Here is a 15,325-nt window from a genome sequence, read left to right on the forward strand (position 1 = left end):
TTTGTTTGTACAGAAGCCTTCCTAGACCCCAAAGCCTCTATCCTGCCCAACCTCTTGAGGGTGTGGAATATGATGATACTATTTTCTCATTTTGGAGATTACCAAATGATCATGTTTCATTTCTGAAAGATTGCTACTAGGCTAGGAAATCTGACTGCAAATTTTGTTAAGAAAAGCAACAGAATTCTGGTACCTTTCAAGGTTCAGCCTTGTTAGTCACCAGGCCAGCATGATGACATTGGTAGGTTACTTACATCACCACACAGTGCTGGTAAAGACATTTGTGAACAGTTGTATATGACCATAGGATCTAGACGGTGACAATAGCAGAGGCACCATGTGGCAACCACACCTGGTTTGGCCTTTAGAGGAGCCACACTGTAACCTCTGTGATCAGGAAAAGCCCCCTGAGAAACATATCTCTTATCTGGCTCCTCTCTTCTGGGTTAATCTTCCAAGGGACTTATTGCACAGAGTTAGAATGTAAAACAAGAACCTGGTATCAGACAAGCAAAGTGAGCTGCCTTTGTGCTTATGCAGCACACTGCTTAAATGTTCTTCCATTGAAAAATAGCTGAACTTATTGGAAGGAGTGCAATTCCTTGGATGCTATTCTTTGCTCTCTTGAATGTTTGTTAGTTTACCTTATTGCTCTTACTAGCAGGGGACATGCACAGGTTTGTTTGGAAAAGAAGTAGGCCTGGTGACTGAGACTATTGTTAGGGTATGAATAATTCTCCCCTTTCTCTTTTCTTATTTCTTTCTATAGATCTGCATACCAAGAAATTAAAGGAAGTGATTTTATGTTCTAGGGAGGCATTCTCCTCATTACCATCATAGGAAAACTGAGGACACACACCATGTCACAACATATATCCAGGAGGTCTATCATGCATCTTCACATCTAATCCCAGTGAAATTTCTATTAGGACAATTTGGATAAGTCACTGCAGCTTCTGGAGCAATGAGTGAGGGGCTTTGCATTGGCCCTTGGCTCTCCTTCTAAGGGCGTGTGGCCCAAGTAGATAGTGATAAGATAAGATTTACTTTCCTTTTGGATCTTGTGGCTGTACACTACTGCCCACATACACCTTAACCACCTCTGTATGGGGAGTCCTCTTAGAATTTCTTATGCTGATCCTAGAAAGGATGGCCATAGATAAAATGTAAACAGAAACCCTGGAATCCAAGCTCATTTGTTTTGTTATTTATTTTAATATTAAAAGATTTTATATATGAGTGTACAAGTATGTGTACATGTGTTTTCATAAATATAAATGTGAGTGCATGTGTGTGTGTGTGTGTGTGTGTGTGTGTGTGTGTGTGTTTGTGTGTGAAGACCAGAGGTTGACAAGTAATTTCTTCTTCAATTGTCTTCTACCATAAACTTTTAGATATGTTTTTTTTAATTGAACCTAGAGCTTGGTGATTGCCTAACTGTGTGTCTAGAAAGATCCAGGCATTTGTTTCTACCTTCCCTGTGCTGGTGTCACAATCAAATGCCACCATGCTCAGTTTCTGTGTGAAAACTAGGGATCCAAACCCAGCTCCCCAGGTTTGAACAGCAAGCATTTTACCTACTGAGTTATCTCCTCAGCACCTGGCATACAAAGTTAGGTTACTGTATAATTCATATCAGTTCTAGCTCAGGGGCTTTTGGACCCTCTGTCTGAAGTACATGGTTTCTTCAACACTATGGACTTGGCTTCTACCTCTGAGGGCAACCAAGAGCAATAACAATGTCCTGTAATGTTTTGAGAGTTTCTTAGATAACCCTGACAAACAATTAAAAAGGCTTCTTGTGCTTGGTAGTTTTTTTTTTTAAATATAGTTTTTGGATCTTACAGGTAAAATTTTTCTTTAAGTTGTAATGAACAAATTAACATTGCAAATAATAATAACAGCAATAATAGCATACATAATTACATACCTAAGAATTGGCAGAGGAGGTGATTGAGAATCTATGATGCTTGTGGTCCTCAAGCAGAACAATGTGTGATGGACTTTAAGGAAGAGAAAGAATCTGTTTGGAGAGAGATTCTGCTTTGAGTTGTTACTTGATGGAGTCATGGGTTATGTACTTGGTTCTTGAGAAGATGGTTGTTGGTCTTTCAGTTTTTTTCACTTCAGGCTTAGTAAGAGGGTTCCCATGGAAACACAAAGCTGCAACATGCTCCTTGCTATTCAAAGACTCACAGAACTTGAGAAGGCCAGGGCCACTGTAAAAGCAGGGAAGTATTGTCTGAATTAAGATCATTATGGACTCCCTGAATTTACAGGGCTGAAAGGATGCATGCGTGTTTCTCTTGAAAAAAATATGGGCCACATAGCAGAAGGAACTGATGTATAGTTATCTCGAATACTAACAAAAAAAAAGCCATTCTACAAGGCAGAGGGTTTTTAAGTGCAAAAAACTGGGTATAACCACCTAGATTGTAGCACACAGACACAGATACAAATGATAGATGAGAATAAAAGATTTCTCTAACTCAGGAGGAGTTGGGAAGGAAAGAGAAGCACATCCCACTGAAGATAAACATAAAGATGTGAAGGATGGATTGCAGCACAGGCCGAGAAGAACCCATATTTAGACAACATAGACTTATTAAAATATAAACTCCAAAAAAGGCACATAGCATGATTATTTCACCAGTATAACATTTTCAGAGGCTGGCACCATGCCTGGAATGGAATAGTGGCTCAATAAATATTGAACAAATGGATGCTACTATTTGGCTATATGGGATTCATTTCTGAAATTTGTTTTATGTTACTTGCAAAGGTAATGCTAAGTGAAAACAGCCTGCTATGGAGATGCAGTGCTGAGGCAAACAATGTGTTCATATGCTCTTCGTAGAAATACTGATTGCTCTAGAAGAGATAGTCATTGTTAGTGAATGTTTATGGGAAGGTTTTTCTCTGTGTATCTATGTGTACATAGAGTATGTGAGTGTGTACACTTGTATGTGTGTAGGTGCATGCATTTGTGTGTGTATGTAAGGAGGTAAGGAAAAATGTCAAGTTTCCTGATTTGTCATGACCTGCCATATCTCCCTGAAGCAGGTTTTCCAGCCTAACTTGGAATTCATCATTTTATTAGAGGAAACTTCTGATAAATGAATTCCAGTGAGCCTTGTCTCCACATTCTAGGCCCACCTCTGGGTTACAGGTCTATGTGGCCACATCTGGCCTTAGATGTGGGTGCTGGGGACCTTAACTCAGGTCTTCATATTTACTTAGGCAGGACTCTTATCCATGGAGCCACCTCTGAAGCCCTAGAAAATTTTCTGTATATTAAGAAATCATGAAGCCTGAGGTTACAAGATGGGTATTGAATTCATCCATTATTAAGGACACTTCCTCTTGCGGTAGACGGGAACTAATACAGACCCCCACAACTGGGCAACGTACAGAGAGTGGGCGGTCTTGTAACATTTAATCCTAAATGGGATGTCTTCATGAAATCCCTCTTCCCACACCTCAGGGCAATCTTGGCAAAGAGGAGAAGGTAAGATCTTAGGAGCCTTGGGGGAGGGAGGGTATCGAGGAATGACCTTCTGGACACAACAGCAACGATCTACATATGAGCTCACAGAAACAGACTATGCGGCATGCACATGGCCTGCACAGGTTCAAGACAAATGGGGTACAAGAACTGAGAGGAGGAAGTTGACACAAGTTCCCATCACTAACTAAAAGGCTATCTCCAATTGACAACTTCTCACAAAGGAAACATCAGTTTTCTCTGACGGAGTCTCACTGCGTATATAAACCTTACTTATAGGTAGGCACCGTACCTAGCAGTAGATGGCAACACGAAACTAACTCAGTGATTTTTTTTTTGTACATATTTTCGGGTCATGTTGCTTTGGTTGGCTTTTTATTTTTTATCTTATTGCTGTTTGTTTGTATAGTATGGTTCTCAACTTTGTATTTTTATAGTTGTGTGTGCTTTTGTCTGTTTCTTGTGCTTTTTCCTTTTTAAATTTTTTTTCTTATTGCCTTGGTTTTAATTTTTTATTTTGTTATAACTTTTAAATTTTTATTTATTTATATTTCAAATGTTACCCCCCCTTTCCCTGTTTTCCCTCTGCAAACAACCCATTGCATCCCCACTTACCCTGCTTCTATGAGAGTGCTTTCCCCACCCACCTACCCACTCCTGCCTCACCACCCTAGCATTCCTCGACACTGGGGCATCAAGCCTTTACAGGACCAAGGCCCTCCTTTCCCAGTGATGTCAAATAAGGCCCCTTCAGCTCCTTCAGTCCTTCCCCTAACTCCTCCATTGGGGTCCCTGTGCTCAGTCCAATGGTTGACTGCAAGCCTCCATATCTGTATTGGTCAGGATCTGGCAGAGCCTCTCAGGAGACAGCTGTATCAGGCTTCTGTCAGCAAGTACTTCTTGGCATCAGCAATAGTGTCTGGGTTTAGTGTCTGCATGTGGGATGGATCCCCAGGTGAGGCAGTCTCTGGATGGCCTTTCCTTCAGTCTCTGCTCCACTCTTTTTCCCTGTATTTCCTTTAGACAGAAACAATTCTGGGTTAAAATTTTGGAGAGGGGTGGCTGGCCCCATCCCTCAACTGGTGTGTGTGTGTGTGTGTGTGTGTGTGTGTGTGTGTGTGGCATGCCTAACCTCTGGATATGGTCTTGACAGGTTCTCCCTATCTTTTGTGGGGTATTTCAGCTAATATCATCCCTGTGGGGTCCTCAGAGGCTCCTGCTTTCCTTGGATCTGGGCTTTCTGGCTGCTATCCCTGGTCCCCTATCCCCCATTGCTACACAACTCTATTTGATTTCCTGATTCTCTGTGTATCTCATCTCCCCATAACCCCCCCATACCTGATTCTTCTCTTCTTTTCCCTCCCCTTCTTTTTTTTCCTCCCAAGCCCCTCCCACCCTCTATTTCCCTTGATTATTTTGTTTCCCTTTCTAAGGAGGACTAAACACTCTTTGGTCTTCCTTCCTCTTGAGCTTCATGTGGTCTGTGTGTTGTATCATGGGTATTCCATGCTCTTTGACTAATATCCACTTATCAGTGAGTACATACCATGTGTGGTCTTTTGTGACCGAGTTACTTCACTCAGGATTATCTTTTCTACATCCATCCATTTGCTTGTGAATTTCATGAAGTTATTTTCTTTAATAGAGGAGTAGTATTCCATTGTGTAAATGCACCACATTTTCTGTATCCATTCCTCTTTTGAGGGACGTCTGGGTTCTTTCCAGCTTCTGGTTATTATAAATGTGGCCACTATGAACATAGTAGAGCATGTGTCCTTATTACATGCTGGAGCATCTTCTGGGTATATGCCCAAGAGTGGTATATCTGGGTCCTTAGGTAGTACTATGTCCAATTTTCTGAGGAACCACCAGACTGATTTCCAGAGTGGTTGTACCAGCTTGCAGTTCCACCAGCAATGGAGGAGTGTTCCTCATCCTCACCAGCATCTGCTGTCACCTGAGTTTTTATTCTTAGACGTTCTGATTGGTGTGAGGTGGAATCTCAGGGTAGTTTAGATTTGAATTTCCCTGATGACTAAGGATACTGAACATTTCTTTCTAGGAGATCTTTCCATCTTCTGAGGTCTTCTCCAATTTCTTTCTTCAGAGACTTGAAATTCTTGTCATATAGATCTTTCACTTGTTTGGTTAGAGTCACACCAAGATATTTTATATTGTTTGTGACTATTGTGAAGGGTGCCATTTTCCTAATTTCATTCTCAGCCCAGTTATTCTTTGAGTATAGGAAGGCTACTTATTTGTTTGAGTTAATTTTATATCCAACAACTATGTTGAAGTTATTCATAAAGTTTAAGAGTTCTCTGGTGAAACCGGGCGTGGTGGTGCACACCTTTAATCTCAGCACTTGGGAAGCAGAGGCAGGCGAATTTCTGAGTTCAAGACCAGCCTGGTCTACAGAGTAAGTTCCAGGACAGCCAGGGCTGCACAGAGAAACCCTGTCTCAAAAAAAAGTTCTCTGGTGTGGTGGAATTTTTAGGGTCACTTATATATACTATTGTATCATCTGTAAGTAGTGATATTTTGTCTTTTTCCTTTCCAATTTGTATCCCCTTGATCTCTTTTTGTTGTCTAATTGCTCTGGCTAGGACTTCAAGTTCTATATTGAATAGGTAGGGAGAAAGTGGGTAGCCTTGTATAGTCCCTGATTTTAGTGGGATTGCTTCAAGTTTCTCTCCATTTAGTTTGATGTTGGCTACTGGTTTGCAGTAGATTGCTTTTATTATGTTTAGGTATGGACCTTGAATTCCTGATCTTTCCAAGGGATGATAAAGGGATGCTGAATCTTGTCAAATGCTTTTTCAGCATCTAATAAAATGACTATGCGCTTTTTTTTTCTCCCTGCATTTCTGGGATAAAACCTACTTGATCATGGTGAGTGATCATTTTTATGTGTTCTTAGACTCAGTTTGTGAGAATTTTATTGAGTACTTTTGCATTGATATTCATAAAGGAAATTGGGCTGAAGTTCTCTTTCTTTGTTGGGTCTTTGTGTGATTTTGGTGTCAGCATAACCATGGCTTCATAGAACGAATTGGGTAGTGTTCCTTCTGATTCTATTTTGTGGAATACTTTGAAGAACATTGGTGTTAGGTCTTCTTTGAGGGTCTGATACAATTCAGCACTAAACCCATCTATCTGGTCCTGGACTTTTTTTGGTTGGGAGACTTTGAATGATTGCTTCCATTTCTTTAGGGGTTATGGGACTNTTTAGATGGTTTATGTGATCCTGATTTAACTTTGGTACCTGGTATCTGTCTAGGAATTTGTTAATTTCATCCAGGTTTTCGAGTTTTGTTGAGTATAGCATACCCTTTTGTAGTAGGATCTGATGATGTTTTGGATTTCCTCAGGATCTGTTGTTATGTCTCCCTTTTCGTTTCTGATTTTGTTAATTAGAATACTGTCCCTGTGCCCTCTAGTTAGTCTGGCTAAGGGTTTATCTATCTTGTTGATTTTCTCAAAGAACCAGCTCCTGGTTTTGTTGAGTGTATAGCTCTTTTCATTTCTACTTGGTTAATTTCAGCTCTGAGATGATTATTTCCTGCAGTCTGCTCCTCTTGGGTGTATTTGCTTCTTTTTGTTCTAGAGCAGTCAGGTGTGTTGTTAAGCTGCTAGTGTATGCTCTCTCCAGTTTCTTCTTGGAGGCACTCAGAGCTATGAGTTTTCCTCTTAGCACTGCTTTCATCGTGTCCCATAAGTTTGGTTATGTTGTGTCTTCATTTTCATTAAATTCTAAAAAGTTTTAAATTTCTTTCTTTCTTTCTTCCTTGGCCAAGTTATCATTGAGTAGAGAATTGTTTAGCCTCCATGTGTATGTGGGCCTTCTGTTGTTTTTGTTGTTATTGAAAACCAGACTTAGTTCATGATGATCTGATAGGATACATGGTACTATTTCAATCTTCTTCTATCTGTTGAGGTCTGTTTTGTGACAGATTATATGGTCAATTTTGGAGAAGGTACCATGAGGTGCTGAGAAGAAGGTTTATTCTTTTATCCTATAAAAATCTGTTAAATCCATTTGGTTCATACCTTCTTTTAGTTTCACTGTGTCTCTGTTTAGTTTTTGTTTCCATGATCTGTCCATTGATGAGAGTGGGGTGTTGAAGTCTCCCACTATTAATGTGTGAGGTGCGATGTATGCTTTGAGTTTTAGTAAAGTTTCTTTTATGAATGTGGGTGCCCTTGCATTCGGAGCATAGATGTTCAGAATTGAGAGTTCATCTTGNTAGNTTTTTCCTTTGATGAGTATGAAGTGTCCTTCTTTATCTTTTTTGATAACTTTTGGTTGAAGTCAATTTTATTTTATTAGGATATCTACTCCTGCTTGTTTCTTGGACCAGTTGCTTGGGAATTTTTTTTCCCAGTCTTTTATTCTGAGGTAGTGTTTTCTTTTGTCACTGAGGTACATTTCCTGTATGCAGCAAAATGCTGGTTCCTGTTTTCCTATCCAACTTGTTAGTCTATGTCATTTTTTGGGCAACTGAGTCCATTGATGTTAAGAGATATTAAGGAATGGTGATTGTTGCTTGCTGCTTCTTTTGTTGTTAGAGGTGGAATTATGTTTGTGTGGTTATCTTTTTTGGTTATCTTTTTTTTTGGGGGGGGGTTGTTGAAAGAGGATTATTTTCTTGCCTTTTCTAGGGTGTAGTTTCCCTCCCTGGGTCAGAGTTTTCCATCTATTATTCTTGTAAGGCTGGATTTGTGGAAAGATATTATGTAAATTTTATCTTGTCATGAAATATCTTGGTTTCTGCACCTATGGCAATTCAGAGTTCTGCTGGGTATAGTAGCCTGGGCTGGCTTTTGTGTTCTCTTAGGGTCTGTTTGACATCTGCCCAGGATTTTCTGGCTTTTAGAGTCTCTGGTGAGAAGTCTTGTGTAATTCTGATAGGTCTGTCTTTATATGTTACTTGACCTTTTCCCCTTAGTGCTTCTAATATTCTTTCTTTGTTTTGTGCGTTTGGTGTTTTGACTATTATGTGTCTGGAGGAATTTCTTTTCTGGTTCAGTCTATTTGGAGTTCTGTAGGCTTCTTGTATGTTAATGGGCATCTCTTTCTTTAGGTTAGGAAAGTTTTCTTCTATAATTTTTTTGAAGATAATTACTGGCCCTTTAAGTTGGGAATCTTTGCTCTTGTCCATACCTGTTATCCTTAGGTTTGATCTTCTTATTGTGTCCAGGATTCCTGGATGTGTTGGGTTAGGAGCTTTTTGCATTTTGCATTTTGCATTTTCTTTGACTGTTATGTTAATGTTTTCTATGGTATCTTCTGCACCTTAGTTTCTCTATTCTATATTTTGTATTCTGTTGGTGATCATCTATAACTCCTGATCCATTTCTTAGGTTTTCTATCTCCAGGGCTGTCTCCCTTTGTGATTTCATTATTTTTTCTATTTCTGTTTTTAGATCCTGGATAGTTTTGTTCAATTCCTTCACCTGTTTAGTTGTGCTTTCCTGTAATTCTTTAAGGGAATTTTGTGTTTCCTCTTTAAGGGCTTCTAGCTGTTTACCTGTGTTCTCCTGTATTTCTTTAAGGGAGTTATTTATGTCCTTCTTAAAGTCCATCATCATCATGAGATGTGATATCAAGATGAGAGTCTTACTAGCCCGGTATCTTGGGGTATCCAGGGCTTGCTGTGGTGGGAGAATTGGGTTCTCACAGTGCCTAGTAGCCTTGGTTTCTGTTGCTTTTGTTCTTGCTTTTGCCTCTTACCATCTGCTTATCTCTGGTGATTCCTGGTGGCTTATCCCTCCTGTAAGCCTGTGTGGGAGAACAGTTCTCTCATGGAGGAATTTGGGTATGGAGAACTGTGACACAGGGTCAGCTCCAGAAGGACCCTGACCCAGGCAGTTCCTTGGTTCCTGTGTCCAGGTCTGGACAGGTCCCTCTTGGGCCAGGTATTTGAGTAGAAGTGGTGGTCTAACTTGTGCTCTCAGGTGTGTCAGCACTCTTGGGAGACAAGCTCTCTCCTGGAGGGTCCTGGGTGTAGAGAGCTGTGGCACATGGTCCACTCCAGGCCCAGAGGGAAACTGGGAGGATCCTGTCCCATGCTGCTTTTCAGTTATCCTGTGTCCTAGGGGCCCTGGGTGGGTCACAGGTACGTCAGCACTCCTGGGAGACAAGCTCTCTCCCAGCAGGACCCTGGCAATGGAGAGCTGTGACACAGGGTCAACTCCTAGTGCAGATGGAAACAGAAGAATCTTTCCTTGTTTTTTAAATTGAGAGAAAGCAATTGTGTGAAGGGAAAGTTTTAATCATAATGTAGTGTATGAAAAAATTATCCTAGAAAGGATGGAAGTTTAAAATGATTTCCACATTTCTAAAAACTCCATCCAAATAACTTGATACACCGAGTAGTATTCTATCTCCCTGTGCTCTTCCTACTCTTTTTCACCTGAGCTCACTGCTCCCTTATAAAGTCCCCAGACTCCTTCCCATTTGCTTTGGCCTGGTACCTGCTTCTTGGTCCATTCTAAGTAATGGATCTCAGAAACAATTGCTTCGGTTATTTTCCGGATACTCTCATTGTCACCTTCCTGGGCTATGTTCTCCACTCTCTTTGAGCTATCCCTGCATTTTTTGTCCATATGCAGCCCAAACTGTATTTTCCTTGGGAAGGTGATCCACTTCTTTAGAGAATGTTCTAGGTGCTGTGTTTTATGCTTTTTGTAATCATATCAACAAATACCACTAATAATAATCTGGAAACTATTTTTGGAGTGCTGTAGCTAGTATGATTCTTGCTGCGCTGAGTTGTAGCTGCAGTGTACACAGACGTGGGACTAGGTTTCTTACAGAAGGCAAAAATCATTTGTTGAGATTTGGACTTTATCTTGTGAGAAGCAGGAATCATGGAAGGAGTGTAAAGAAGACATTTCTGTTAGCAATATTTATTACATGCTCATCAGACATAGACTCTGTCTTTGATAACATGTAGGTTGCATTGCAAAAGCCAGGTGTTCTAGATTACCATTGGAGTTTTTGAGACATCATGCATGTCTGTCTTTATACAAATTGATCTCAGTTTCTTATATATATTTTTAGTTTTTATTTCTCTTCTAATTTCTCCATCTCATTTGCTGTCTAGTTCTCAATTGTCACATATCTTTCTCATTATAGCTGTGTCCCTTGAGCAACATCAGATTTCTCTTATTGACTTGTACTTTGAAAAGCAAACAGAAGGGATTCCTACTACAATTTTCCACATATTTTGAGTTATTATTAAACTGATTACCAGTAGTTTATAAGTGTTACCACTTTACCCCTTGTTAAATGTTCTCGCATTTGAGTTTCTTAAAAACTGCCATCTCCTTCCTTCTTTTCTTTTCTTTTCTTTTCTTTTCTTTTCTTTTCTTTCTTTCTTTCTTTCTTTCTTTCTTTCTTTCTTTCTTTCTTTCTTTCTTTCTTTCTGTCTCTCTCTTTCTAAAATTGAAGATTTTCTTTTTTATTAGATATTTTCTTTATTTACATTTCAAATATTATCCCTTTTCCCCTCCAAAACCCCCTATCCCATCCCCCCTCCTCCTGCTCATCAACCCACCCACTCCTACTTCCCTGTCTTGTGATTCCCCTAAACTCGGGTATTGAGCCTTCTTGGGACCAAGGGCCTTTCCTCCCATTGATGTCCAACAAGGCCATCCTCTGCTACATGAGTCCCTCCATGTGTACTCTTTGGTTGGTATCCCCCTGCTTTATAACTTGATTTTTCTAGATATTGAAACACCAATTATTAAAAGACATAGAGCCAAGAGAAAGCATTTGACATTATGTCAACAGCAAACCAATGCAGGTAGAATTGGACAGGATTTTTATTTGGCAGATACTTTTACAGGACGTTCACAAAGAAAAAAAAAGCTCCAGATAGAGTGAATTCTGCCATCTTGACCTCTTACACATTGGCCATCTGATTTCCATGAGGTTTTGTTGTAAGATCTCAATCCCACACACGGGGCCTGATGACTACATAGCCATTTATTTCATAGTTAAGAGCCTGCCAATTCAAAATATTAGGATTGATAGGGGAACCTCTGTACACAAGTAGAATGTCTTGTGGGGTCAGCACATAGTCCCACATGTACAAATCTGCAAACTCTCCCACAAAGGACTGTGACCTTTGAAACCCTCCTCCATAGCTATCCTGCTCCTGTCCCAGGACTATACTGGGTGGGGCTTTCACAGTGTATTCCTTCTGCAAAGACTTTTTTACCAAAGCCTTTCCATTGACCCAAAATTCAACAATGCCAGAGGAGGACTCCCAAGTGGTACATAAGTGTACTGGAGAAAGGTATTCTTCCATACCACGGACTGTGACTTTTGATTGTCCGATGTATAGGCTGTATTCTCCAACTTTTTCTTTATAAATTAGTAGCTCATTGTCTCTGCCTTTGACACTGTAGGAGAAAAGACTGTGAGAGCGGGAAAGGTCACTGTAGGTTCGGAAACACAGTGTAAAATTCTGCAGAGGTTTCTCTAGTCGTGGGGTCAGCTTCACATGATCAGTTTCAGATTCTCTGGGGAACACAAATACCTTCGAATAGAGGTCTGTGAGATAAAATAAGAAATAGAATGCATTTCAACAAATTCAGACAAACAATATCTCAGATTCATCTTTTCTCATTTTATGTTCCCTGACAGTAGCCGAAGCTTCTTACCTGTCTGAGAAAAGGCTTCTGAAAGAAGGCTGGTGAAGATAGGCATCCAAAGCAGCAGCTTGTCCATGCTTGGTCCAGGGTGTGATAGCAGCAGCTCTTACTTGGGTATGGAACAAAGGTGTGGTGGCTCCCTATGCTTTTCAGAGTTCAAGTTTTGTATGTGCCTTGGATGACCATGAAGGGTGGAGAGAAGGAATGCCACGTTAGGTACTCCCAGATCCTCCTTCGTTCTGCTAATAATTAGAGCTGTTGTTGGAAAATAAATGCCCCTGTGCTTGGAAATCAATGACAGTTATTCATTAGACACAATCCAGTGCTAGAGTTCTAACCCCTGTGACCCAGATTTCATTGCTGGGAAGGGAAGAGCTGCAAATCTTCAAGGTCCTACAGATGGAACAAGAGACCAGGTTGGCCACATGAGTTCTCCATTCTGCAACTGTGTCTCTTTCTCATGACCCTGTGCTTTGCTAGAAGAGGATAAGGGAATAGGGCAATCACATACCTATTAAAGTTAAGTGAAGTGGCCTTTTCTGTGTAGATCATTCTAGAGTTCTATCTTCTGCCAAGCACCCTAAAAAATCTAGTTGTCTCTTTGATTTTGATTACTCAACTATTGAGTAACATATCCAGGCATTACAAAGAGGATAGAGACAGTTGGAGTACAAACCTTCTGTTTGCCCTGGAGAACACTAGTTTTCTACAACTATTACTCAGTTGTCCCTTATTTTTTGAGTCATGTTGCTTTCTTATCTTAAACTTTCTCATTTCTCATTATGACTAATTGTTTTTGGTGGCATATACTTCTGCTGAAATGTCAGCATCTTCCCGTTTTCCACCCTTTCTTTCAAACCCTTAGGCATTAAGGGTTTTATATCTTTGCTGATGACCTCATTGTTGCATTGTGCTCACATTTGTGCATTCATTCCCAGGCTCATTAGGTGTGGAGATTAGGTGGGGGCCAACTCTTTTACAGTACCAATAAACTTCATAACTATTTTTCTCTCCTGCTAATTTAAAAGTCAACCTTTATTAGTCGCCACTCAAACCTGCTCAGCTTCTTAGACATCAAACTGATTTTTCCCCCTTTCTGCTTGCTTGATTTTCTTTCTCACCTCTAAAGTCTATAGAATCATTATTACTATTCTTTTTGTCTAGCTTCTTATTTTTTACTTTCTTTCCTCTCAGCTCATTTTGGGTTAATTAGGCTTTTCAATGACACAGTAACTACCATGGGTAATCATTTTCTCCAATTCTGCTCTCATTATCCTTCAAATCCTCATCTCTGGGCATATTTTTTAAATCTATTTTTTTTTTCTAATCTAAGCTGAATCTCGGGTTGTGAAGCCTTATATAACTTGCAAAGTAATAGTGAGGACTAGAGTTAGTTGAAGTTACACATCCTATTATTTCATGCATTAAATACTAATCCTTCTTCTTAGAAGACCATGCAATCTCCAGTATCATTCTCCCTTCCCTATAATCTCCGAATCAATCCTATTTTCCACTCAAACACCTCTATTTGTTACTCTTTATACTCATGAATTACATCCTGACTTTGTTACTTCTGTTCATTGCCTTGCAGTTCTCTATTATCCTTCTCTTTTTATTCAAATCCTAAATGTTCTTCAAAATGAACCTCAAAAGTGATCTGCTTTGAGAAGACTTTTCTAATTGACCAACTACATATGATTTTCACTTGTTTTGGACTCTTAAAAATATCTTAGTTATTTTTCTAAAAATTTTATTTTTAGAATTTTTACCTAGCTTTTACGTGGCTGCTGGGCTTATAAACTCAGGTTCTTGTGCCTAAGCATCAGCTACTTTATCCACTGATTCATCTCCACAGATCTAGGCTAAGCTCCGCCCCCCCCCCCCTTGTAGAATTGAGTAACAGCACAAAGTTTAAGATAATTGGGTAAAATGTCTAGGAAATTCTATAAAAATAGAATTGCTTTTTAGAAATTAGAATAGAAAAACTTGTTTACTTTGGTAAGATAGCATGACCAAAGCAAATTATAGAAGAGTTATTTGGGGCTTACAGCCTGCATGACTGGCACTGGAGCAGTATCTCACAGCCTCATCTTGAGACACAACCATGAGACAGATAGATAATTAGAAAAAAGACTGAAAGTGGCATGAGTCTTTTGTGGCCTCAAAATTCACCCCCAGGGAAGAACCTCCTCCAACAAACCCATGTGTCTCCTTATCCTTCTCAATCAGTTCCACCAACTGGGGATATTCAGATATATGAAAATATTGGGGCCATCCTCATTTAAGCCACCACAGTAAAGTTAAAATCAAAGACTGTGTGTTTACACGTGGATGCCAAAGGTCAGTATCACATGTCTTCCTTTAATGATTCGACCATATTTTTTAAGACAAAGTTTCTTAGTAGATCTAGAACTTGTGGCTTTGGCTCAAATGTTTCTCTATCTTACAACACAAGTATCATAGAAGTGTAATGATATGCCTGCCATGCTTAGCCTTTATGTTGGTGCTGGGCTTATGAACTCAGGATCTTGTGCATGAGCATCAGCTACTTTATCCTCTGAGTCATCTCCACAGCTCCAGGCTAAACTTTTTTTTTCCCTGTATAGTTTAGTAACAGCACAACATTTAAGATAATTGAGTAAAATGTCTAGGAAATTCTATAAATAGGAACCAAGAGGACCTTTACTATGAACCCAGGGAATATGTAATTCCAGGTTTAGGTGTTAATCAGTGAATACCATAAATTCAGAGACTAGGTTAACCAGCTGCATATAGTCTTCATCATAAATTAATAAATTACCATTCTATCAGCAAAATGGTTTCAGATATCTGTGTAGAATGGAATCTTTTTAATTAATGATGAATCCATAGAAGCAGCCTGGGGAATATATGAGCCAGCACAAAGAGCTTGGAGGAATAGAGATTTATATTGCTGCTGGGAACAAGTGACAGCATGTTTTATTGTGTATGAGAATACTGTAAAGAGGAACTCTTGGTTGACAAGTGTGATTGCTATTAGAATGAGAAGGTAAAAGAGTGGGTAGCTGGGTCATTTTTAGTGTCCCCACCATAGAATGATTCTCATGCTTTATAAGAAAACAACCCATGCTTTAGTAATCATCAAGACAGAAGCCAAGAATTTTATAACAGAGATAT

At 39.6% G+C, this 15,325-nt stretch overlaps 1 protein-coding gene across 1 annotated transcript; it reads right to left on the reverse strand.

Moving 5' to 3' along the window:
• Window positions 1-11,317: 11,317 nt before the first annotated feature.
• On the reverse strand, window positions 11,318-12,426 carry Apcs (amyloid P component, serum). Its single transcript, XM_021199186.2, has 2 exons — window positions 12,179-12,426; window positions 11,318-12,068 (listed from the first exon to the last, which is right to left on the reverse strand). Exons 1-2 carry the CDS (start codon window positions 12,243-12,245, stop codon window positions 11,461-11,463), a joined length of 675 nt encoding a protein of 224 aa, XP_021054845.1. The 5' UTR covers window positions 12,246-12,426; the 3' UTR covers window positions 11,318-11,460.
• Between the last annotated feature and the right edge of the window lie 2,899 nt (window positions 12,427-15,325).

This window comes from Mus pahari, chromosome 5 (genome assembly GCF_900095145.1).
Source record: "Mus pahari chromosome 5, PAHARI_EIJ_v1.1, whole genome shotgun sequence".
In the NCBI taxonomy this organism is placed as follows: Eukaryota; Metazoa; Chordata; class Mammalia; order Rodentia; family Muridae; genus Mus; species Mus pahari.